Raw genomic sequence first — 25,450 nt, 5'->3', positions numbered from 1 at the left:
GTGAGGTAACAGCTACATCTTGCCAACTGCAGTAAGAGTTAACTACCTGTTGGCAATAGAGGACTCAAAGCTGATGCTGTGAATGTAAGAACAGAAGGAACAGTCTGATTAATGGCCAGCAGACTTGATAGCCTCTAAGGCCAGCAATACCTGCAGGGTCCAAGCACTGCGGTGCCAGCCCAGGCTAGTGACAAGCAGACAGTCAAGGTCAGCACCTAGTAGAGCAAGTCGGAGACAGAGTGGGACTGAGTGTAGGAGCGCTCAGAGTGTAGGAGCGCTCAGAAACTGGCTGGGCGAGGAAAATACACATAGGACAGAGGTGCCCTAATTGTTCGGACTTAAGCCCAGAGAAACTAACCAATTTCAATAGAAACCATCCCAGTCTTTGTCAGGTTTATCTCCTGAGTCCTGTAAGAAGCCCCGAGAAAAACTGCCCAGCAGGTTTGTCTTTCTCATGGGACCCCTCCTGCAGGGGAGCTAATCTCCCATTTCTGGAGACCCTCTCGTGGGCCCGCCATAGTTTCACTACTCTGTAGTTTCTGTTTTAGAACTTTAAGCTTTCTTCTTTAAACCTTCTGTAGTGAAAACTCCTGTTTTGATTTTTTGGTTGTTTTTTTCGGGGGGGGGGGCACGGTTTCAAGACAGGATTTCTCTGTATAACAACCCTCACTTTCCTTGAACTAGCTCTTGTAGACCAGGCTGGCATTGAACTCATAGAGACCCATCTGCCTCTCTGTCTCCCAGATGCTGGAATTAAAGATGTGTGCCACCCCCGCCCGGTGTAAAAACTCATTTTAAAATCCACTTTTATGGTTGTTCTCCAGACCTCAGTCTTAGAGTCAGTGAATCAGGAGCCTGGGACAGAGCCGCTGAGTGAGTTGAAGTTGCGGGTTACAGAAGTGTCTGGTGCCCTAACTACTGAGTTTCAGCCACCTGAGATAAGAATGTATCTTCCTTTCCCTCCATTTCACCCAGATAATCTATTTCTTATTAAGAGTTGCAAAATATTGATAATTAGCTAGAAAACTAAACAAATTTTCCGAAAACCTTTCCCCATCAGCTGTTTGATTCCTTCATACAGGAAGGGCAGGACAATGTGTCCTTTGTTTAGCCAGTTCCCAACAATTTTCCTAGCATTTTCAATATTTAGCTTTAAAATTTTATGGACTCAGTATGAATAATGTGAGAAGTTTTATTTCATTATATTAGCAGTAGTGGTTGTTGTGTTTGTTTACTAATCCTCCCCTGGAATAGACTTCTGGTCTTGAAGACTGTTGCCCCTGTAATCTTGAGTTCAGGTGTAGTGCTGCATGCCACATTCAGTGTGACATTCCTTGTCCCAGAAGGACCAGCCACTGGAGGAAGGAAATCTTACCTCAGTTCTCTTCCTCTCCTTACAGGTGTGTCTGCCCACTTCATCTTGCCCAGGCTTCTGTGATCTCTGTCAGTAAATCCCATCTAGAAGTCTGTTCTATAGTTGACTGACCAGTGTTAGTACCTGGTGTGTCTTCTGTACTCAGGATACCATGGTTCTGTTTTGAAGCTCGCATGTGCTGAGCACTTCCAGAATACCACTGTTCCTGTCTGCCAGGTGATAGAGTGTGTATCCCTGCTCTCTACAGTGGCCCCTTCCAGATAGTGAAGCACTGGAAAAAAGTGTATGTGTAGTAGTTTGTATCTGTATGGAGCCTGTGGAACGTAAGCTTCTGCAGTACTATGGAAAGTGTTAGGGATTTCCCCCTCACTCTGCCCCATTTCGTCTAGCTGTAAATCTAAGAGGCTCTTTCCAAAACTAATTTCACACTTTACAGCCTTTTGTACAGCAGTAAACAGTAGGGTGAAAGGAAGAGGTCCTGCAAGAACTCTGGTTGGGCATGCTTTCCTCCATGGGTCTGTTTAGTGCTCGTTTGTGGCCTGTTACACTGGGTTCCTGCTAGCCCTGAACTGTCTGTCTTCAGTAGTTCTGTCCAAAAGTGTTCCCAGAGCATTTGAGGGCCTGCCTGTGGTGCCGTCTGACTCAGTCTACCTTTGTCTGGTGAGCAGACCCATTGCTCAGATGGCCAGCTGTCTGCACAGGGGTACAAGCTCCATGTCTGAGAACAGAGATTTAGAGCAAATGTTAAAATTTGGATTGTTTGGATGTCAGTGTAGCGATTTCTCAGAAAATTAGGAAACAACCTTCCTTAAGACCCAGTAATACCACTTTTGGGTATATATCCAAATGATGCTCAATCGTGCCACAAGGACATGTACTCAACTATGTTCATAGCAGCTTTGTTTGTCATAGCCAGAACCTGGAAACAACCTAAATGCCCCTCAACCAAAAAATGGATAAGGAAAATGTGATACATTTACACAATGGAGTACTACACAGCAGAAGAAAATAACGACAGCTTGAATTTTGCCGGAAAATGGATGGAGCTAGAAAACATTGAGTGAGGTAACCGAGACACAGAAAGATAATTATCACATGTACTCACTCATAGATGGTTTTTAGACATAAAACAAAGAAAGCTAGCCTAAAAAACACAATCCCAGAGAACTGAGACAACAATGAGGACACTAAGAGAGACTTACGTAGATCTAATCTACATGGGAAGTAGAAAGTAGAAAAAGATCTCCTGAGTAAATTGGGAGCATGGGGACCTGGGGGGAGGGGAGAGGCAGGGAGGGGAGCAGAGAAAAATGTAGAGCTCAATAAATAATAAAAAATGGATTATTGGTCTCATATGTTTAGCCTAGGAGTTGCCATGTTATCTAAATAAAAGCCTCACTTAGTAGTCAGAACCCTGGTCTAGTAAAGCATGTGTGTAGAAAACCCGCTAGGCTTCTTCACTGGGTGTCGAAGGTGGGGCTGGGTGACACTTGAGGGTTGCCATGAGATTTGGTGGGTGGGTGCACTGCTCTCTGCGACATGAAGACGTCCACGTCGTTAAATTGAACTGGGGAAAGGGTCAGTGCTGTGCTTTCCTGCTGATTTATAACGCCCATCACTACAGAAAGCCAAAGTCCAGATAGGTTCCAAATGTTAAACTTGGACCACTTACAAGGTTTAAGTCACCATCGAAGGTGCCTTGATAGTGTAGCCCTGATTCCTGGGGCCCGAGAGATCAGAGTCACAGTAGTGAGGCTCAGGACAGACAAGTTGTCTGAAAAGAAAGGCAGAGGTCATTTTGTGCTCAGTTCAGGTACTCAAGGCCACTCGTGTGTGGTGGGTGGGGTGGTGATGGTGGTATTTTTAATAGAAAACCATTGTGTAATGGAAATTATTGTTACTAGTCCTGCCCTCCCCAGAATCAGGGTATTTCTTCCCAGCTGACACACTGAAATTGCAGTGACTGCAGCCAACTGTAAAGCTGCTGCTGGCCTCTAGATGTATTGTGTAACATGGGGATTTTAGCTCACAGTGCTGAGTTGTGCTTGTTGGTGTGGATGTGTGCACCTGTGCGTGCTAGTGTGCATGCACATGAGTGCATGCAAGTGTGGTAGTCTGAGGTTTCTGTCAAGTATCTTTCCTTGATTGCTTTCAGCCTTCATTTATTTTGTTTGTTTGTTTGTTTGTTTTGCTACAGGCTCTCTCACTGAGCCTGGATCCCATTGTTTTTGCTAGCCTGGCTGGCCAGTGAGCTTCAGGATCCACTGTTTCTGTTACCCTGCTGCTGGGTCATAGGAGTTGCCGCCACTGTCACCTTCTTTCCCTAGGTCCTCGTGCTTGTGCTGTAGGGCATGAGAGATGGCAGGTCCACAGGGGGTGCCGAGGAGACGAAGTGAAGACACGGCTTTTCTTCATTCACTGCCACCACCCTCATTTCTTAGCCCGCCCTTCTGGATTTGGGGTGTCTTTAAATTTCTTGGCTCTTTTTTCTGTTATGGAGGTAAAATAGATTATAGCCCCTAGCTACTAATTTTGAGCAATTAAAATAATTCTGAGAGCTGGGTTGAAAAAAAGTGTGTATTTCAAGGATCCTCTCCTTTATCTATAACTGTTAGAAATTTGTTTCTGGTTTGATGAGAAGCAGCACCATTGAGATGCTTTTTGTGTGTGGCTGGGACTAAGAGATGGTTTTGTTTAGTTCTGTGTAATATCTTGAGAATTTCCTACCTGTGTTTCGTATTCACATCATTTCTACCCTCTCGCTACTCTTCCCCTTCTGTGTCCCCACAACCCCCACAAATCATGGCCTCTTCTTTAACTCCTATTTAGTATACTTTCCACTTAGTGTTGTTGGTGTGTAAATGGGTTTGGAGCTGACTGCCTGGGGTTGGCTGACTGATTCTCCCTCTCCCGGCAGCTGTTAGTTTTCTCTGGTTCTTCACCGGGGACCTTGTGAGATTTTCCTCCTCCGTGTTGTCATGTCAGCTGCTATTACCATTATGAAGGTGTGTTTAGGCAGTCACACTGTTGAGATTTCATGGGTATAACTTTCTTGTCATGTCTACAAGACAATCTAACAGCAGGCATCTTAATCCTCTGGCTCTCAGAATATTTCTGCCCCCATTTCTGTGGTGTGCCTGAACCTTAGGTGCAGGGTGCACTGTAAATGAATCAGTTGGGGCTGGGTCTCCATCCGTTGTGGGGCGGAGTGGGGTTAGGGGTTTGTGTATGGGGGGTGTAACTGCCCTTACCTGTGGACATAAGTATTTAGAAAACTGAAATTGTATTGGAAAATGCCAGGTTCTCTTCTAGGGTCTCTGTCCCCTTCAGCCACGGGTAGTAGGCTCGGTTTACAGTACCAGGCATGATTTCCTTCCTATTGAGTTGTCCTTATCTTTAGTTGGAGAGCTGTTGGTTACACTCAAGACAAAAGCTCCTCTATTGTGTGATTAGGGATATCTTGCTCGGCTGGCCGTTACATTTTGTAAACCTTACTAATGGGTAGGACTATTGATTACTTTCCTCTCCTGGCAGCTTGCATGGCATCTTCTGGTACTACAAGAGTTGGTCTTCAGGAATCAGGCTTTTGGATCAGTTTCCTCTCAGTTCCTCCAATTCCTGTGTCTGAAGTGTGGATGTCTTACCAATAGGTTTTTACCTGCAGGTTCTGGGAAGCAATCCCAGACTGCAGCAATAGCCTATATTGTTTTGAGAGTTTCTTGGGTTCCCCTGACCAGCAGCTCTTTAAGGGAGGATTTGCATGCCTATTACTGGGAGTTTTGTTAGATAGCCTATGGCTTTGGGAGGGAGCATTATCACCCCAAGTGGCATAAGTTTGTCTTTTAAAATTCTATCTGTGTGTTTCTATATATTCACATTATATATGTATTCTAATCAAAACAATATGATTCCCTATTGCTTTTTCAAACATCCTTGATATTTTGTATTTGTCCCTTGTCCATTTCCTCCTGAATTGTCTCCCTCCTACCCCCCAGTTAAGGTCCCCCATTTTTCCACTTCCTTCTTTGTAGTAACTGTTATCCTCATCTCTAGAGCTCCCCCTCCCACAGTCCTTTTTAAGGATGATTAATTCAGAGTGGAGCTTCCGTTGCTTATGCTTTTTGTTTTTTATGTAAGGTGCGTATTGGTTCCTGTTACTTTCCCTTTAAAACATCTTCATTCTTTTCATCCTCCCTGTCTCCTCTGTCCTTTCTGCCCTTCCTGCACAGTCCTTGTGTCTGGGACTCTATGAGTCTGGCATAGGAATCTACTGAAGCTTCTCTCCAGTGTCAGCTTCCTGAGAGCTCTGAGGTGTGAATCTGCATTTCCCAGGAGCCTCCAGTGAGCCATCAGCTGCGTATCTGTGAATGGCTTGTGCTTGTGCTGGTGGGAATTTTTAAGAGAGTCAAATCACAGAACTGTTCCTACTCAGGTTAGAATTGTCCTCACTGTCTGTGTCCTCCACGGAGCTGTCCCTACTCAGTCCTGCCATTGCTGTGTGCCTCCTCCAGCACCACAGATAAAGGTACTTAATGAGTTAATGAGTATTTAATGAACTGATCACTTCCAGTGGTCTGCTCTCTCCAACTAATCAGTAAAAGCCACCTGCACAACACAGTAATTAACCATGGTGATTGCTATTTATTCTGAAAGCCAGGGTGCCAACTTCTGTACCTTTGAAAATAAGATCTTGAACATTTCCTCAAAGTCCATAATAAAGGAGAAAGTAGAGGTCTGAGGTGGACAGAGAGGCCTTGGACCCCACCCCACTTTCATAGCTTGAATGTCCTCTAAGCCGCAGAGTTGCCTGTGCCTGACAAACCTGGAATATCCCTCTTTTAGCTTCTCTGAAAATACCATTATCAGCAAGCTAATTAGTGTGCCTGAGTTCAGTCCCCTAGGCCTCCCTGACAGAGGGAGAGAACCACTCCTCCAGTGTGTCCTTTGATCTCCATGTTCTCATGGCCGCACACGTGCACGCACGCTCACACACACAAGTAGGTGCATAAAATATTTCCTTAAATGTGTCTGATCTATGCATTGTATAAGCAGTCAAAAAATAGACACTTCAAATAAAAACCTCAGCAAGTGGCTATGTTATCAATATTTGGAACAAAATGAAGCAATTTGTGTCTCTCAGAGAAAGTTAATAAAACCTCTATTGTACAGAAGCCTCAGGATGTGCCTTCTCTTTTTCATCAATTGACTTCAATTTTCTGATAATACCACATACTAATAATCAGAATGTTTGAATGACAGCCACAGTAAATTCATAAATACGATATACTTGAAAACCCATTCTTGCTTTTTGAAATTGCTGTCATTTTTGGTTGCAGATGCTACAACAGCCTGTGATTATGGTGACAGGGACTTTCAGGAATCTTCTTAATACAGATCACTTTTATAGCAAGTTTGTGTGTTCAAGAGCTTAATAATAGGTTTTATAAAATTACAGAAACTGTCTTCACAAACTTTAAATACGATGGAGATGAAAAAATGTAATATCTTGTACTCTGCTATTAGGTAGTGTTAAAGAAAAGAAAAAAATGCTTTGCGTTCTTGGGCTTTTATTTCTCTTCCTTGTAGCTGGGTGCTGTGACTCGTGTTTTTATATTATGCTAGGAAATGGGTATACTGAGAAAAAAAAGGTCTGGCAGTTCCTGTTTTGTTTTCATTAGAGGCAATGCTGCTTGTATATATGAAAGTCCACATAGAGCAGCCCTGAAAATAAACTATTGAACTGGGATGCTCTTCAGGTGGGATTGTAACCCTTCTGTCCAGCTCCTTACTGCTGACTACACATGCTACAGATTGGCAAGTGCGGTGACCATGCACTACAGCTCAGCATGCGTGTGAACAACAGTGACCATTCATTACATATCAGCATGTGTGTGTGTGTGTGCGCGCGCGCGCATCGTGCGTGTGCAGTGACCACCTCCTACACATCAGCTTGTATGTGTGTATATGTATGCAGTGACCATGCACTACAGATCAGCATGTGTGTGTGTGCGTGCACATGCGCGTGTGTACGTGTGGGTGTGTGTGTGTTCACAGAGACAGGTGTAGGGAAGGTTATGCTATTGCATATAGGCAAGGACTGCTGCAGTCCGCTGGAACAGGAATACTATTTCCTGTCCATATCCTGCCAGTGCATGTGTGACTCTGTACTGTGTATGCATGTGAAAAATGTACAAAACTAAATTGTACACAATGGAATTACATACTTCACTATGTAGAATTATATTCCATTTTAAGACAGAAGGAAAAGCTTCTTTGGAAGCGCTGACAGCCAGGGATAGTGATTTGATGGGAAGTAAAGGTACCTCTTTCAAATATACCTGCATTCTTAGTGTGCTGGTTTCTCAGCGATGAAAGCCACTAAATCCAGGTAGCAAAGCAGAATGGATTTAGAATCAGACCTTCAGATGATTTAAATAGTAACTCCAGAACACTTCTCATACTGTGTAAGTCTGAAACTGTCTGTTGACTAAACTCCCATTCCCTCCTGGGAGAAGGTTGTACTGTTTCTTCCTACATTTGTGACCTTGGAAGTGTATGTTCCTGTGGAGCCTCCTGAATCTAGAGAGCCACCACAATGACAAGATCATTCCCACATGTTTTTATAAAATAGATGTTTTATATTTGGGTCATGTTATAGCCTTAGATGTAAATATACATCTGTTGAGGGTTAAATTTTGTCTACCTTTGATTTGAACAATCCAGTAGATTTTAAAATCTTAGATTGTGCCTCCTGGTGGCAGGTGTTGTGCCTTAATCATCCGCAGGTCCCTCATAGGAATGGCAAAGAATCCATGAGAGAAAGGCATTGGATTTCTTTGACATTAAAAATCTGCTTGAGCTGCAGGGCACTCGGGATGCATTTGGCAGAGTGACTGAAGCACCAAGCTTCCCATGAGGACAAGAAGCAGATCAGTGGTTGGGGTGAAAACACCATTTGAGTTCATACATTTGAAGGAAGATTGCATTATAAGGAGTCAAAAACAAAATCCTGTGCATGAAATGAGTAGCTAACCCCTCTGCTGTCTTGAAAATTTTCTTGCTGCCCTTGAGCTTCATGCCTTGTCCTAAGAATCATTTCTAATAGTTGTAGCACAGCTCTACAAATACAGACTCGGTCATGTGGTTAGCTTGCAGGGAGCTAGAGGCACACACTCAGATCCACCTACTCAGCCTCTTCCTTCTGCCATTGGATTCAACAGGGTGCAAACTCAACACTTTGTGGCTTTAATACTCTGAGCAGATGAGTGGCTTGTGCAAAAAAAAACTTTAGGACTCTACAAACAGATATTTCTCCCTGGAGTTCTTACCATGGAAATGAACTACTCACAGCTGCTGACTTTAAGTTTTTTGTAATTTCCAGACTCTCCTTTGATTTAATGAATAAAGCTTCCTTCTTATCAAAGGTCAGCCTATGGAGTTAGATGTTGAGGATTATGAGACCTCACCTAGTCCTTCTTCCACCCCACAGTGGTATTCCAGACCTAGAGCAGCCTTGCTCCTCTCTGATGTCATAAGCCCACACACAGCTCTGTACCTCCTGCAGGTGCCAGGCCGTGGGCATGCTCCTCATGTTTACATTTCATCAGTAGCCTGCTTCCCAGCAGTGCTTCCGTCCCAAGTCTCAGGGTTTGCAGTTTTATTGAAATCATCCTTTCTTTAAACAGGTCTCCTTGAGATTTTGAAAATTAAACAATTGCTACGTATGCAATATTATGTCCAGAAGTATTAGTTAGTTCATGGTGTGAATAAAAACATTCATTTGCATGTAGACAATGAATCTTGTTACTTTCACTTTTCCAATTGAGACCGCTTTCTAATGAAAAATTTGGCGGGAACCTGGGGAGGGGGGACAGGGAGGGAGGGAAAGAGTTGTGTGAGCACAGCCGGGTTGAAACAGGTAGTAGTTAGTTGGTCAGTTCATGGTTATTCTGTCTCTTTTTAACCCTGAAATTCAGCGCATCAGGTTTATGAAGGACAGGATGACTTTGTGTGCTGATTGTATAGAGTATCCTGTGACATGTTATTAGTGTGATTCATGGCCCCGTTAACTCGCCAAGTAAACTTCTGAAAAGAGGGTGGGGGTCTGTACTCCCCTTGCCTGTTTTTAAGTCTTGAAAGCTGTTTGTCTATGCAGTTTATTGTTATTAAGCTCTACTGCATTTTTAATATATGTGAGCATAAAAATAAACCATGAATCATTAGCATTCTCATTGCAGGTAATACTTTCTGTTTTCTAAGGGGTTGATGTTTCCTATGAAACCCACCATACTGATCAGTAGGAAGGCATGTTGATAAAGGGAGAAAGCCCTGGGAAAGAAAAGAACGGTGTAGAGGCAAAAGTTTCTCCCACACTAATAGGAGGGTGCCTTGCTCCTGGGTCCACATTTAAACACTATTTATTGATAAGGCAGGGTGGAACTGTGCACTAAGACATGAAGACCAAACATGCCAACAGAAGCTTGCTTTTTCTTTTCCAACAAAAGCTGTCTGTATTGTGTGATATTTAGGCTCTTTTGTCTGTTGTGCCAATATTGATACTGGTTCTAGCACCTTTTTTTTAAAAAAAACAAAGAACAGGCAGTCATCTTGATGTGCTTTTAGAATATAATTGAGTAGATAATTTACTTGAAAAAAAATACCCCAGGCTCCTTTCATGTATTGTTTCAGTTTGACAATTTTAAAAAGTACATTGTGGGATATTTATAGTATTTTTTCGATCTATTTTTGTCTGTAGACTAGGAGTGCTAACTGATTTAGGGCATGGGGGTTAAAAACAGGAAATGTGGTGTATGAAGTAGGTTGTCTCCAGACTTTCCAATTCAGTTTCTTGAAGTCTTACTGGGGAGTGCCGGGTTTCAAAACAACACTAGGCAGAGTACCTTGAATGATTCTGCCTTTAGAGAAGTAATGTCAGTTGTGCCAGGAAGCGCTTCATGGGCAGGGAAGGCTGCATTCTTGGTATAGGTTCGCATGGTGCAGCATGCTTTCTGTAATTCCTCCTGAGATTCTGCACAGGCAGAAGAGGGGAAGGTTTGCATGTCTCGGCACATTGTCGACCTTTAAATTTAGCTTTAAAATTCTACTTGATTAAGTTGAAAAGTTTTGTCAAATAACTGTTTAAGAGTTTTCATTGAACCATCACCACTAAATTGGGACACATTATAGCACCAGACAACTCAACTTTTAAGAAGCATAAAGAATCAAGAGTTCACTTTCCTGTGGCCTTACCAAGACTGAAAACCTTTGAACTCAGCAGTTCCATCTTTGGATTTTTCTATGAGGATACATGAGCCAGGTGGTACACACCTGTAGTCTCAGCACTCAGGATGCTAAGGCAAGAGGATTACTGAAAGTTTAGGGCCCTGGTCTACAAAGGCCACATACGGTATGACCCCATATCTGTGACATTCTGAAAGGGCAGAACAGTAGAGGGAGTGAAAGCTTAGTGAGTTCAGGATTAGTGGAGAGGCAGTGTTGAAGTTTCAGGCGGTAAAGACCGTCCACATCACAGTGTAGCAGTGAGCATATGCAGCTGAGAATTATGTGCATATCCAGCAGTGGCTGTAACAGACCATGGGCTCTGGGCCATCACTGTACCAACTGTACTCCTCTAGTGAGAGAGAGGGGCAGTAGGACAGCTGTCCCTGCCTGGGAAGGTACCTGTTGTGCTGTTGTTCATGGGAGCAGGAGGGCATGGGTGTCTGGATCTGCCTGAGCTTGCTGAAGACCCAACTCTGCTCTGAACAGATTGTTAAAATATATACATATACATATATATATATATTTGATATAATTAAGTTTTAAGAAGGGATGTGTAGTTATATATATATATATGTGTGTGTGTGTGTGTGTGTGTGTGTGTGTGTGTGTGTGTAGTTATATATATATATATATATATTCCTAGTCAAAAGTCCAAAAGAATGTACCAAATTATCCTTGGGAAAGAGGTGAAGAAAACATTTATTGAACTTTTAGTTGTTATTAAATAAACTCATACTTACGTGTTTAGTTCAGCAGATATTTAATCTTTGTTTGGAGCCTGTCCTAAAACCAGCTCTTGTAGACCAGGCTGGACTCGAACTCACAGAGCTCCACCTGCTTCTGTCTCCCAAGTACTAGGATTAAAGGCGTGCACCACCACCACCCGGCTCACATTGAAGTTTTTAATTTCAAAATTAAAAAATAATAGGAAGAAAGGCCTGCCATTCAGTAGTTTGTTCTTTCATATGGGTACATCCTCAGCAGTTTGCCTAGCAGTTGGTATGTATTAATAATGAAAATAATAATATGAACTGGCTGTGTAACACTTTTTAATTAATAGAGCATTTCCCCTTTTGAGGAGAACTCAGAGCTCGAATGAACTGCCCGATTCCCAGCCCCCTTTAACACTTCTCACTGTGGTACACATGGAGCATTAGCACTTTGTTGCCTGGACACGCAGGAACACCAGCGTCCCTTCGACCGTCGATGATGTCACAGTGGTGCCATCCTCATGTGCAGCAGCCTGCCTTTGCCGAATCCAGCTTTTTCTGTTTGCCTGATTAATTCTATAGCATGCAGCTATTTTCTTATTTAAGGGTCATTTACTGGGCTGTTTTTTTCTTTTATGTAAGGTAGTCAGACCGTTTATTATATTAAACCTGGGTGTTACCTCTGTGGGGAAGGTGTTTGAGTTTGCCTCAGATCTGACATAGTGTCTAGCATGGAATACTAATATTAGGGCTCTCAGTATGGTGTTTTTAGTAATAGTGTGCCTGTCCCCCAAATCATGTGATCTCCCTACTTCAAAAAGAAGAAACTGACAACTTGATCAAGAAGCTTCTTTTTTAACTCGATGTGTGCAAACACTGTTTTCCTCATGGGAGATGTCAAGTCACACTGCCTCACTAACCGGAAGCCCACTGTGCAAAGAGCAGCCTATAAGATCTTGCTCAGAGGAGAGGCGAACTCTGTCCTCCTTGGGGAATTTCCACACTTCTAATTAATTGCTAAGTGATCGTCTGTGTGGGTGGGGACACTTTGCTGGTCAAATATCATGACACATTCTAATTTCATATTCAGAGCGGAGAAGGTCGATATTCTGAATGCTCAGAAACTGCTTCTCCTTCCCTCACTTAAATAACATGGAAAGTTATGGGGGCTTATCTAAGTAGAGCTGTTTTAAAAACAACACTCACGACTACATCATAATAACCTGGCACTTTCCTACAACTCTAAGAAGCAAGTTGGTTTTCTTCTTTACTCCTGTGCACACTGTCAACACTGAGGGCCCCTTTCCTAATCAGATCTGTACTGTACTCTTAGCACTTCATGCTTACTGCCATTGGAGTACAAACTAAAACCCAGGGTTTTCTATTACTCACAGGGTGTGCCCGCTGTGGTGTTAGCCACCTGAGCATTGCCGTAGTGTCTAGTACATCACGGCACTGAGCAAAATGCTTGCTTATTGTGTGGGACAAGTTGTCAGTCATCAGAAGAACAAAGCTTGTTTGGGGAAGCAAATTGGTTGAGCCTCAGCAACATTTCATTCTGCTCTGTTTTCTTTAATTGTATTGTTCAGTGGATCCTTGTGCTTAATCTCAAAAATCATGCCTTTGCTTTCCTGTGTCCTATGAAAGGTAAGAGATACTTTACCAGAGGACACCTCACAACAGGCTCACGTGTCTCTAGTTAGCAGCCTGCTGAAGGCTGAGGCTGTTTGACTGTGGATATTAGACATCTTCCTCACAGTTCAGTTTTCCTTTGCTTATTGATTCATTCACTTAGCAGCTCATTAAAATCTAGTGGTGAGACCAATCATCATAGTCTCCCCTAGCCACGCTAATATGTACTATTCTATCATTCTTTTCAAAGCCAAAGCAAAATATGACATAGGAATTCCACTAAAGCATCACCATCCCACTTGGTGTGAAACCAGCCCAGAAGTTTTATCAGAGACAGAGTCCCCGTAAGCCCCCACCACAGCCACATTGGATGTTAGGTCAGGCTGCCTGTTGCCACCATGTGCGACAAACACGTTTTCAGCAGTTAATTAATTCCCCTACTACTCAACAGAAACTCAGCTGCAGGTGGATGTCAGTCAGTCTCTGGGTTATAGTGTGCACGTGTACACCTGGAGTTTCAGAAGGTGCAGCTGTAGCCAGTGCGTTTTATACCCAGCATGCCTTTAGCCTGTTATCTAAAGCTGAAGCCCTTGGCATGTTATGTCCTGCTTAAGACTCGAGCAAACACTTCTTCCATCAGTCTGAACTCTCTCCTGGGGCTGCAGACTCTATGTATGTGCTCTGCTTACTTCCTACTCCACATTAGTAGTGTTCACACAGGCTAGATGGCGCTGTTGAAGCCTGAGGGAATAAACAGTGTTTTGCAATGGCTTTGTTAGCAAAGGGCACAGTGTAATCACTGCCTTTCAGAGTTGGCAGTCCCTTGAGGGGCAAACTGAATTGTCTGGGGTCATGTGGTTAGTGATTGACAAGTCACAGTTTGGATCCTACATGTGCTTTTTGTCATCTCAAGAAACATAAAAAGTAATTAGCAACTGTCAAGATTAATCATATTAAAATAGAATAAGATGTGACAAGGACAGAAGCCAACATTTGCCACTAGAGTAGACTTCAGTGATGTTCCTCCCTCATAGTCCTCTGTCCTGTAGAAATAGCCTTCACCAAAAATCAAATTCTGATCCTGCCCCCAGGCACCAATGCCAGGGACGTTGGGAATCCACCCTGCTTTCACCTCAGGGGGACAGCCATTTGCTCTAGACAGTGCGTATCTGCACAACTTCCCTGGGATCTTTCTTGGGTGACATCTTCTTGGCTTCTGCCTGCCTTCCTTGCCCTACTTCTCGTTGAAGGAAGAGATGGCAGGTTCAGTTGTTGTCCCTGAGGCCACAGGTGAGACCCAGCCTCACACTTCGGAGCACATTTGCACACAGCCATAGTGGGAAGTAGGTCTCCATTTTTCTGCCACGGCATCCACCGTGCAGACACCAGTGCTCCAGATGCCTGGTCCACCCTGTGAAGGGTTCAGAGCTGCTAGCTGTTAATCACTGCTAGGTTCCTTATGATGCTGAACACGGATAACTGTAACAGGTTTCTATTTAGAGAATAATGACAGGAAAATGTGTTTGTGCCACTGCTTTCCATGTTCTGCATGGTTGAATCTGTGGACATGGAATCTCTGGAAATGGAAGCCCAATTGTACTTTCCTTTGCTCAGTCAGCAAAAAGCACATTTGCCAGCTGCTTGCCACCACACGAAGGGTCAGACAGACTGACCATTTCCAAACATAGATGCTACCTGGGCTGGCCTTCACCATGACTTTTTTCTACCTCTATCCCAGTACTAGTGTTTAACCAGCTAAGAGCATCATAACCTTGGCCGCCTGGGTTCTGGGATTGCAGGCATGCTCCATCCTAAGCATCTTGGTTTTGTAATCATTATTCCTGTAGTGTATGCTTTGCTTTGGGACATTAGGATTTTGCCATAGGCAGATCCAGCTGGGGCTGGTTGCCCTGTGCCATGGTGATCACCACTGGCCTGTCACTTCTCCCCTCACTGGCCTGAGACCGCTTATGCAGAAGAGCGGTTTCTGTCTATCCTAGCTGTCTGTCCTTCCTTGCTCCAGTGTGCCCCGTAGCCCATGACGTAGTTATTTGTTGTTCTGTGAAGAGAAGCAGGTTTTTTCCCCTAACCATAAAGATAAAAACTCCAAGAATTATAAAATACTCTCCCCCAAGGTTAAGGCTTCTTTTGCTATCCATGCAAAACCTGCAGTGGGGCTCACAGGAGCCCGGTTTCTGCTGATTCTCCTACTGTTCGCTATCACAGCTGCATCTTTAGCATTGTGTTGACTAATCCAGGGCTGCTATGGGGTGTTTTGGTGGTGGTTCTTGCCAGATGTCTTTTCTATCAGGGCCAGAGGGAAAGCTGAGTTGATAGCATGTGGTCACTGGGCACGTGACTGCCTGGCTTGAGTCGAGGTTTAATTTTCGGCTTAACAGTCAGCACTCCAGCCCACTCTGGCTTTGCATCAAAGAGCTTTAAGACTGTAAAGCTGCCCTTGCGTTTGCAGTCACCATGGCTGACGTCTGCGCGACAGCGGTGCTAACAGAGCCTGGCTTCACAGGACGGAGGCTGTTGAGTTTTAGCTCTTGTTTCCTCAGCGCGCCACTGGTCTCACGCCAGGCTAGCGTTTTCAGTTCCTGTGCATGTTAGGCAGGTATGCAGAGATATGAGTGGACACGAGCTGGTCTCCTGCAGACTGCCCTGGACCCCAGACAGTGACCAGATTTTTGAGTGGTGTGCTCTGATACCTGAAGTGATGCTCAAGGCGCTGTCTGGAGAAGGCCCAGCTGCTGCAGGAGACCTCAGTAGCATGGCCTTTCTTTGACTGGAAGAAATTGCTTTATTCTGCAAGTTAGTGTATTTCACTGTCATAGTTCCCTTGTGTTCTTCTGTCCTGCTTCCCTTGGAGTTAACCTGTAATCCCAGCACTCAGGAAGGGGAACCAGAGGGATAAGTTCAAGGTCATTCTTGACTATATAGTGAGTTCAGGACCAGCTTGTACTGCACAAGATCCTGTCTCAGAACAACTCGAAAATATTGATTCCAGTTCATGGTCTGCCTGTATTCACGTTAGAGATGACAGTTCGAGAGAGTAGTGACCTTCAGCCTTTGTAGTTAATTCTAGGAGACAGTCTAGAGTATTCCACTGCAGCCAAAAGCTGTCATTTTGAGTTATAGGAAAACAACACTGTGCTTTTGCCTACACAGTTTTTTCTTACACCATGGTGACCTCTTAAGGAGCATGGTGATGTGCATGCGTGGCCACCGTTAATCCTCACTGCAGTCTGGCAGAAGAGCTGCAAAATCTATACTCACTCGACACGTGGGAAGGCTTTCTCACCAGCGTCACAGCTAGAAGGTAGCTGGCTCAGAGCGCCGTGACCACACTCTGCACCATAAGCTGGGTGCTGCTGTTAACTGAAGCTGTGCTCACTAACTCAGGCCCCACAGTCTGATGTCGTTATTTTGTCCAATCTTTAACTTGCTTTGTAGGATCAAGTTTAATTAATTTTGTAACAAGCTTTTCTTGTGTGTAGTGGGCTATGTGGGCACATGGGACGGGGGTTGCACACACCTCTGAATCCTGTTCTGTCGCTCTTTGCCTTACTTGCTTGAGGCAGAGTCTGTCACTGTACCTGGAGCTAGGCTGGCATCCAGGAAACCCCAGCGATCCTCACGTTTCCACCCCCACAGAGCTGAGGTTAAAGGCACAAACAGCCTTGCTCAGCCCAGGGTTTTCCATGGGTGTCTGGGTTTCAAGCACACGCCTTCATGCTTGCGCAGCCAGCACTTCCCCACTGAGTGATCTCCGAGACCTTAAGATTTGTTTCATTGAAAGTCATTCATGGGCTAGAAAGATGGCTCAGCAGCTTAGGGCAGTTACTGCTCTTGCAGGGAATCCATGCCCTGTGGGTCACAGCTGCCTGTAACTCCAGTTCTAGTGAATCTAGCCCTCTGGTCTCAGCAGGCACCTACACGGTCATGGTACAAATAAACACGTATACACACAGTAAAAATAGTGATTCCTCAGAATCAGAACTTCCTTCTGTATAATGCTGTGATAGACGTCCAACATGCATCTTACAGACTCCAGCTCCCCATACTTGTCCGTTGCACATTCTCTGATAAGCATGTGAAATAGAAGGACATTTTTAAGTTTTGGTTCTGAGGCCAACTGATAGTAAACTCGGAGCAAACAGTGATAAGAATGAAAAAGAGTGAAAGAAAATTTCTCATTCACGCTGTTTTGTTTTCCCCTCTCTGGAAATAGTCCTCTCACCATTCTCTCTCAGAAGGAAACGGACAGTAATGGTGTTATTTTCAGTTTCCCTCAGACCACTCTGGCAGTTGCAGGCTGATGCTGCAGGGGAGAGGCTGGCTTAGGATTTCACTGAGTGCCTTTCCCTCCCCCATCTTGATTTCAGGTGTCAGAAACTATTTAAAAGAAGCGTTGGTGAACATAATTGCTGTGCATGCAGAGGTAAGCTGTCATTAACTGTTCCTACAAAAGTAGGTAATTGAGGGGGAAGAAAGAAAAAGAAGCAAATTCGATTATTATTCATAAGAGGGGTCTCTTTTCCCCCTTCAGAATGTATCTTGAGCGTATAAGTAAAATAGAGCTCAGCTTTCTTGTGTATATGTGCCAGTCTGTGTGCATGTATGTCTGCATGTATATGTATGTTATTTATATGTGCATCTGTGTGCATGATGCGTGAGTATGGCTATATGTGTGTGTGTTCATATGTATGTGCATCTGTATGTGTCGTGTGCCTGTGTGTCTGTGTGCAGTGCTTGTGCTTGTCTCTGTGTGTGCATGTGTCTGTGTGTGTTTGTGTGCCTATGCATATATGTGTGTCTGTGTGTAACTTAGTGTTTTCTGTGATTGCACACGTCTTCTGTGAGCCTAAACACTGAGGCTAGTAAATCAGTTGTGTTGCTTGTGGGTGTGTGAATGTTGCTGCCCACGGTTCACACAAGCTGTCCCCCACGGTTATCATCTGAAGCATCATGCAGGCATCCTTACTGGACATCCTAGGAGTGAGAGTCACTCTTCCGAAGCACATGGGAAAACAAGCTACCACCATTGGTGCCACAACCACCATTGCTGCTGCATTTTCATGCAGTGAGCTCAGTCCACTGCGGGCTTCATGGCCAGCATTCTAAGGTTTGCTCACAGGATAGCGGGAAGCCATAGACTAAATTAAGGCCAAGACTACACTGGGAGTCAGATGTCTCCTCAGCTTAGCTGTGGGCACCAGGCAGGTGTGTATATGGCTTTCTCTATCTAGAAGGTTTGTAGAACTTCTATCTAGAAGTTCATGGTATCTGGAAAAATACGGATAAAGACAGCAAAAAACAGAGCGATCAGAGAAAACAGGAGTGATGTGGCTCCTAACTTTGCACTTCTTAGAAAAGATGCTTGTGAGCATCTCTCTAGAAAGAAAGATCATATGTGATTTAACTCTGGCAGGGGTTGGTCTCATAGATCTCTGTAATTTTATTAAACATATGAGATAATTCTTGTGTTCGTTTCTTTTAAGATTCAAGCATTAAATGAAATGATTGGTGGGTAGAAGCACCCTGTATGCAGAGAGCAAGGAACTGCAGACATAGAGACTGTAAGGACCACTCTGGTCCTGTCTTGAAGGTTGGCTATTAGCCGTTATCAGTAGTGTGAGGTTATTTAATTATCAGCCTTTCTAGTCCCTTTTTAGTCCAGTAATCCAAAGTTCACCAGGGCTACCATTTGTAATAATATCTTAAATAGCCAAATTTTTGTTGAATGCTCAAATTGTGTTGACAAGAATGTTTAATTAACACTAGCCCCTCAAACTGGGAACAGGCAAAGCTAAAGAGAAAACATACTTTAATTGGTGAATTACTAAACCTTCAGATATAACTTTGTCAAATGTTAAAATTTGAAATAGGGTCAACAAGAGAAAAGCACCAATGGACTGAGTTTGATCCCCAAAATCCACATAGTGAAAGAGAGAACCAATTCCTATAAGTTATCTCCTGACCTCCATATGCGCGCCAAAGTGTGTGTGTGTGTGTGTGTGTGTCTAGAATTTAGCAATGTTGTATGTCAGATGAAAAGAAATAATGTATTTTTAGCACGCAAAAAACCTAAAATGTTTATCATTACAGATAATGAAACTCATTTGTTTATAAGACACAGGGTCTCCCTGTGTTGCCCCCAGACTCACACTCCTGGCTTGCAGCTCTTCCCGATCCCCTGTGTGAGCAGCCGGGCCAGCAGATGCACACCACTACACCAGCTCCTGCTCACTTAACCTTTTGAAAATTGGGCAAATACCGACCCAGAGGTTTTATCCCTTTTAGAAATTTTGATTCTTATTAAAGGGACATTTAAAGAAATAAAATTTTCTCTGGGTGGTAGTGGCGCTTGCCCTTAATCCCAGCACTGGGAAGGTAGAGACAGGCGAATCTCTGTGAGCTCTAGGCCAGCCTGGTCTACAAGAGCTAGTTCCCGGACAGGCTCCAAAACTACAGAGAAATTCTGTCTCGGAAAAAAAAAAAAAAGCAAAATTTTGAAAACAAATTTTAGTCAACCTCTGGAATATTTTTTTTAAGCTGTATTTGTCATTAATCAGTAAATGTATCCAAAGTGTATGTCTGGGGACTGGAGAGGTGGCTCAGAAGTTAAAAGCACTCATACCTCTTATGGAAGGCCAAGGTTTGATCCCAGACCTGTATGGTGGCTCCTAACCACTGGTAACTCCAATTTCAGGAGATCTGATACCCTCTTCTGCACTCCACGGGCACCAGGCACACATATGGTACACGTACTTCTGTGAGGCAAAATACATATACATAATAAATTTTAAAAATTGAATTTTATTTATCTTCCATTCATAACTTTGATATTTTAAATTTTTATATTAGAAAACTTCAACGATTTGTTGTTTTACTTATTACTCTGTTTTGACAGACAGGAGCCGGGAAAAGTATCTGTAATGTGCTGTTTCTTATTCCAACCCTTCCATCAGGTGTTCACTGTTTCCAAAGAACTGGTGCCCCGGGTCCTGTCCAGGGTGATAGAAGCAGTCTCTGAAGAGCTCAGCCGGCTGATGCAGTGTGTGTCCTCCTTCAGCAGAAATGGAGCACTGCAGGTACCCAGTCCTCCGTTTCAAGAGAAATTTGTTTATAAATAGGCAACGGTGTGTTAACTACCTGCCTTGTAGACACACCTGGTATTTCCAGTGCCCCTGCTAATTTCACAGGCATACACACACATACACACGCACACACAACACATGCATATATACAAACCCACAAGCCATAGCTACTGTTCAGCACACACACATATGCCTTCTGTGCATGCACATACGTACACACTGTGTGTGTTGTCTGCAGTTCCTAGAGGCTCTGTTTCAGGCATTAAAGCAGAACAAGAGTTTTATAAAACTCTTTGAACATGGATCCACGGTCCTTCCATGTCTTTCCAGAGCAGCCAGCGCTGGTTGTCTCCTCCTCCTCCTCAGTGAGGTAACTGTTAGGACACGGAACGGGGCCTGCTTGTGAGCTTCCTGTGTATTGAGACAGTGCATGTGCATTTGAAGAAGCAGTGGTGGGATGTGGGTGTGGTTTAGTGGTGTAAGGTGTGCCTGCTTGTATGAGACCCTGGAGGTTCACTCCTCGGTAAAACACACACACACACACACACACACACACACACACTAAAACAGTGTAATCGCAGTTTTCCAGCTGACAGCTGAGGAAGCTCTCTCAGGCCTGCCTGCTGCAGTTTCCACTTGCAAACTTAACATGTATGTTTAAGTAAGCACCACAGTTGATGACATCACAGAACAAACTGGCATTGAGGGAGTAGACTTAGAAGAAATGGAACTTTAGTAAATTTCCCAATTTTTCTAGGTTTTTAGCATGAAAGTTGTTCCACTTTAGTACAAGTCTTCCCATCTTTGTGGTTTAAAATTTGGAGCAGCCCCAAACACAGGCAAGTGTTCCAGAAAGCAACATTGCAGCTATGCGTGCACTGCCCACATTCCTGGCTGATCCCGTAAACATGTGTGCGTGGTCAGATTCCACTCTGACCAGTCCACCTCAAACTAGGAAAATCGAAGTAAAAATTATCTACTGCTGGGCATGGTGATCATACCTGCAGTCCCAGCTCTTCCAGAGGCCGATACAGGAAGATGGCAAATCAGGGTTTACGTGGTCTGAACAGTGAGTTCATGGCCAGCATGGCAATTCAGCAAGACTGTCTCCAGATAAAAAGAATAAAGGTCGGTGTGTGGCTCAGTGAGAGTGAAGGTGCACACCTCATCATCGGAAGCGACACAGTGTCTTCCAAAGCAGTGACACCCGCCAACAGTTAACAAGGCCTTTTGTTACCCCCTTGCCTTATCAACACTCATTAGCAAACTACCCTGTGGACTTTGGCCATTATCCTGGCTGTGAACGGTGTCTTGTTCTGTGAGCTGTGGTCACACTTCCCCCATGGCATCTCTACTGAGTAGCTGTGCTTCCTTTGATGAAGTCCAGCTGATTTCCCCTTGGTTCCTTGTACTTTTTATATTTTCCTAGAAGGCTTGCTGAAGTCACAAAAACTTATTGCTGTTTCTTCTGAGAGTTTATAGTCCATTGTTGGTTTTACATTGGGGTCTGCCTGTGGTCTGTTTTGAGTTAAGAGTGGTTTGGGCTTCATTCTTGCGTGTAGAGATCCAGTTGTGCTGTTTCTGTTCATTGAATGCATGTTTTCCCTACTGGGTGGTTTGGGACCCTTGTTGAAGTCGGTTGGCTCTCATTCTGCAGTACGAGCTCCATGCTTGTCCGTGTGTGGAGCTACACCGATGTGACTCGGCCAAGCTTGCTGTGTGAATGTTTGAAGTCAGAAAATGTGAGGCTTCCAATCTGTTTTTGTTTTCCAACATCATTTTCACATTTCCGTATGAATTTTAGGATTAACTTGTCAACTTGCATTTTTTTTCTCTAAGTTCACCCATGAATTTAACAGATTGTATTGGCTTTGTAGAGCTTGGTTTTATTGTAGAAGAGACTATACCTGAAAGGTAGGTGCCAGGAAGCAAGCCCAGCCAGTCAGGCTAATGTTTCTATACCCCCCCCACACAGACAACCAAACTAAAAGGCAAATACTAGTAAGCTAGTAATTCTTATGCAGTGTGTCCATCCCCTGCTCACACCGTCATAATTGACAGCAGGGTTAGGGGACACATTGGTATGTTGGTACTGCTCTTTGGGAGTCTTTTCCAGCATGTTGTCGTCATGTTGTTGTTCTGGCCAGCCTGGCCTACAGTAAGCAGGCTTCAGACCCTCTCCTCAGCACTTACTGTCACTTGACTGACACTTGTCACTCTTGCCTTTTTCCCATCTTTAGGCAAGACTTGAAATCTGTGCTCTGAGAGACACCGTAGCCATCTACCTGACCCCGGAAAGCAGGTGAGATGCTGAGTGTTGCTGCTCAGTTCTTTTTACATCAAGATCGCTGTACTCGGGTACTGTGTCCTCGGTGCAGATAACATACCAAAGATGCTCATAAATTTGCATTGCAATAAATTTGATATTTCAGTAGAAATTTTTACTCAAAAGTACAAATCTACAAGACAGTGGCTCTCAAGGCCACTTCTTTAGAGCACATTGTAAATTTAATGTGATCTTTTTCATTCATTGCTTATATAACTTAGTCTTTTAAATAATATGACCAAGTATGACATACTCTTTTAAAAGGAAAGACAAAAAAAATTAAATCTTCACCAGACTTGATGGACAGTTTGAGTGTTGTAAATATCAGTGTAAGAGGAAGCCTGTGGTTTCTTTGCAGAGTCTTGTAGTGGAAATTTGACGGTAACTTTTAGCTGTTTTGAATGAAAGTCAGGATTTCCTACTATTGAGACATCAGTAGGTGAAGTGAGCAGACCTACTGCCCACGTGCACAGAATGTTTGCCACAGTCACAGCATTGCCCGGGAAGTCAGTCTGTGCTGTGAGCACGAGGACACTGCGGGACACCGCTCATTCATCTCTGGCCTGCGATGGCCTGGCTGTCACCGCTACAACTGAAAATGCTCATTATTTTCTTAGCAGGTAAAATTATCTTCTTCCTGCCTGCCATGGTGTACCACAAACTATTTCTAGTTGATTCCTATGTTTGTTGTTTAAATACACCTTTTCCAACCACTCCTTTTTCTGCCTAAAATGGTACAAACAAGAGGAAGTACCCAATCCATCCATATTGCCTGTTTATCCCCCTGTACTTAACCTTTTGGAACCTAGGTTCAAGATAATACAGATTGAGTATCCTGTATCCAAAATACCCAGGAACAAAAGCATATTCAATTTTAGGTTTTGGGTGTATTTGTTGGAATATCTGTGATACACAAAGAGTTATCTTGGAGATGGAACTCAGGTCTAAACAAGGAATTTGTTTATGTTTCGTTATATCCAAACACATGACTAAAGGTAATTTAGTATAGTTCTTAATCACTTAATGATTGAGGGCCTGGAGAGGTGGCTCGGTGGTTAAGAGGACTGGCAGATGTGCCAGAGGACCTCGGTTTGAGTCTCAGAACTTACATGGTGGCTCAAATTGTCTGCAACTCATTCCCAGAGAACCCAGTGCCCTCTCCTGCCCTCCACACCCACTAGTCATGCATGTGGAATACAGACATACATGCAGGCAAAACACCCATTTGTAACTAGAGGTTTCTCTCCCACCCACCAGTTCCTGACTCTGAGGCTTAATATTAATTGCAAACTGTTTGGCCTATTAGCTCACACTTTTACTAACTAGTTATTCCAACTTAAATTAACTACACCCCCCCTTTTTTCTGGTTTTTCGAGACAGGATTTCTTACTAACCTATGTATTGCCATGTAGCCATGGCTTACTGGTAATGCTCTGACATCTTCCTCCTTTGGTGGCTTGATGGTGTCCCTCCGACTCTGCCTTCTTTCTCCATGTATCTCCGCTTGGATTTCCACCCCTCCCAGCTCTATTCTGCCTGGATGTTGACCAAATCAGCTTATTTATTAACCAATGATAATAAGACATATCCACAGCATACAGAAGGGCATCCCACATCACCCCTGCACATGAAATAAAATGAAAAAGAGAAGTAGTTTAGTGTCTGATAGGGAACTTCCCATTGTGTTGGTGCATTTTAACCACCATAAGGATCTAAACATTTTAAATCTTGGAGCATGTTGGATTCCAGATTAGAGACACTCATCCCGTGAACTCCTACACAGAATTGTGAGCTTCATAGCATGTGTCAGGTCACCTGCAAAGCTGTCAGTGTTCTACAAATAATAGTATGCCCTTCATTTTCATCACCGTCATTTTGTCCTGACAACAAAGAACAATAAGGCAATGTGTTTCAGTTAATCCAGCCTTATAGGGAACAAGATGTAGTAGAGATGATAGAAAGGGACTTCCCTCTCCCACAGGAAAGAGGAGAGCCCACTGGACAGGGAAAGGCAGCCTAATGTCCAACAGACACTGTCCCCACCCACACGCTGCTTAACTAGGGAGAATGGAGGATTCCCAGAGGTGTCTTTAGGATTCTGTAAGGACTTTCATTCTGTTTGCGTGCCCTTGGTTTAAGATACATGGTTAGGACGTTCGTGTTCTGGTTGGTTGAAGAGTATAGTTTTTATACAAGATCGAAGACCTCCTTTGGTCAATATTGATTACATGTATTTCTTCAACTCCACTAGAAAAGTAGAGGACATGAAAAGTTCAAAACTATTCTCAGGAGCAGTAGGTGTTATTAACTACTTTCTCCAATATAAGCCTCACCCCTCTCAGTAATCCTTCTGGTATTCTCTACTTGAGAAAAACTAAACTACTAAGTAGGTAGTTCTTCAGGTCATTCATTTTACCTTTATCGTGTAAATATCTTCCTTTTCTGTCCATGTTAATTCTAATAAGAACTAGAAATGGTCTCCCGGTGTCCACTGTGAGAAGGCTTAGCTGTAAAGCGACTGTCCTAAGCGCGAATCTCGACCTATCCTGTCTGTCCTTACTGCCCTCCTGCCCTCACAGCTGCTCTAGCTAGAGGGTTTTTTAAGTGCCTCCCCCTCCCCCCCCCTGCCCTGGGCTCTGCACAGTCACACCAGCCTCACCTCTTCTGAGTTGCCTCCCTTTGTCTGGGTCAGGCTCTACTTCCTGGCTGCATCTCTTTGGCCCTGCCCCTGAAGCCCTGCCAGCCTGCTCACCATAGCCTTACTTTTCCTTTTTCTTTTTCTGTTATTTTTCACTTTTACTTTTTCTCTACTTATATCACTGGCCTCCTCCATTAGTGCCTCTATATCTAAAATGAGCTTAGGCATGTTTACAGTGATCCCCCTAATGAGTTCTGCTCAGAACTGTGGGCTGTCTGACTGGTGTGCTTTTTGTGTTTCAGATCTAGTTTTAAACAGGCCCTGGAAGCCCTGCCTCAACTTGCAAGTGGTGCAGACAAAAAGTAAGTTCTGGGTGCTCTCCTG

The 25,450-nt window shown here is 43.8% G+C and overlaps 1 protein-coding gene across 1 annotated transcript in view; it reads left to right on the top strand.

Annotated features, from left to right (window-relative positions):
* Positions 1-25,450, top strand: part of Exoc2 (exocyst complex component 2) — a 170,053-nt gene that overhangs the window by 140,572 nt on the left and 4,031 nt on the right. Inside the window, exons 24-27 of the mRNA XM_048428015.3 lie at positions 17,388-17,443; positions 19,974-20,096; positions 22,343-22,404; positions 25,369-25,428. Of these exons, the coding sequence (XP_048283972.1) occupies positions 17,388-17,443; positions 19,974-20,096; positions 22,343-22,404; positions 25,369-25,428 (301 nt within the window). The remainder of the gene's footprint in view (positions 1-17,387; positions 17,444-19,973; positions 20,097-22,342; positions 22,405-25,368; positions 25,429-25,450) is intronic.

This window comes from Myodes glareolus, chromosome 14 (assembly GCF_982192425.1).
Source record: "Myodes glareolus chromosome 14, mMyoGla1.1, whole genome shotgun sequence".
In the NCBI taxonomy this organism is placed as follows: domain Eukaryota; kingdom Metazoa; phylum Chordata; class Mammalia; order Rodentia; family Cricetidae; genus Myodes; species Myodes glareolus.
Note: the sequence above shows the minus strand (reverse complement) of the source record. Positions and strands in the feature narration are given on the sequence as shown.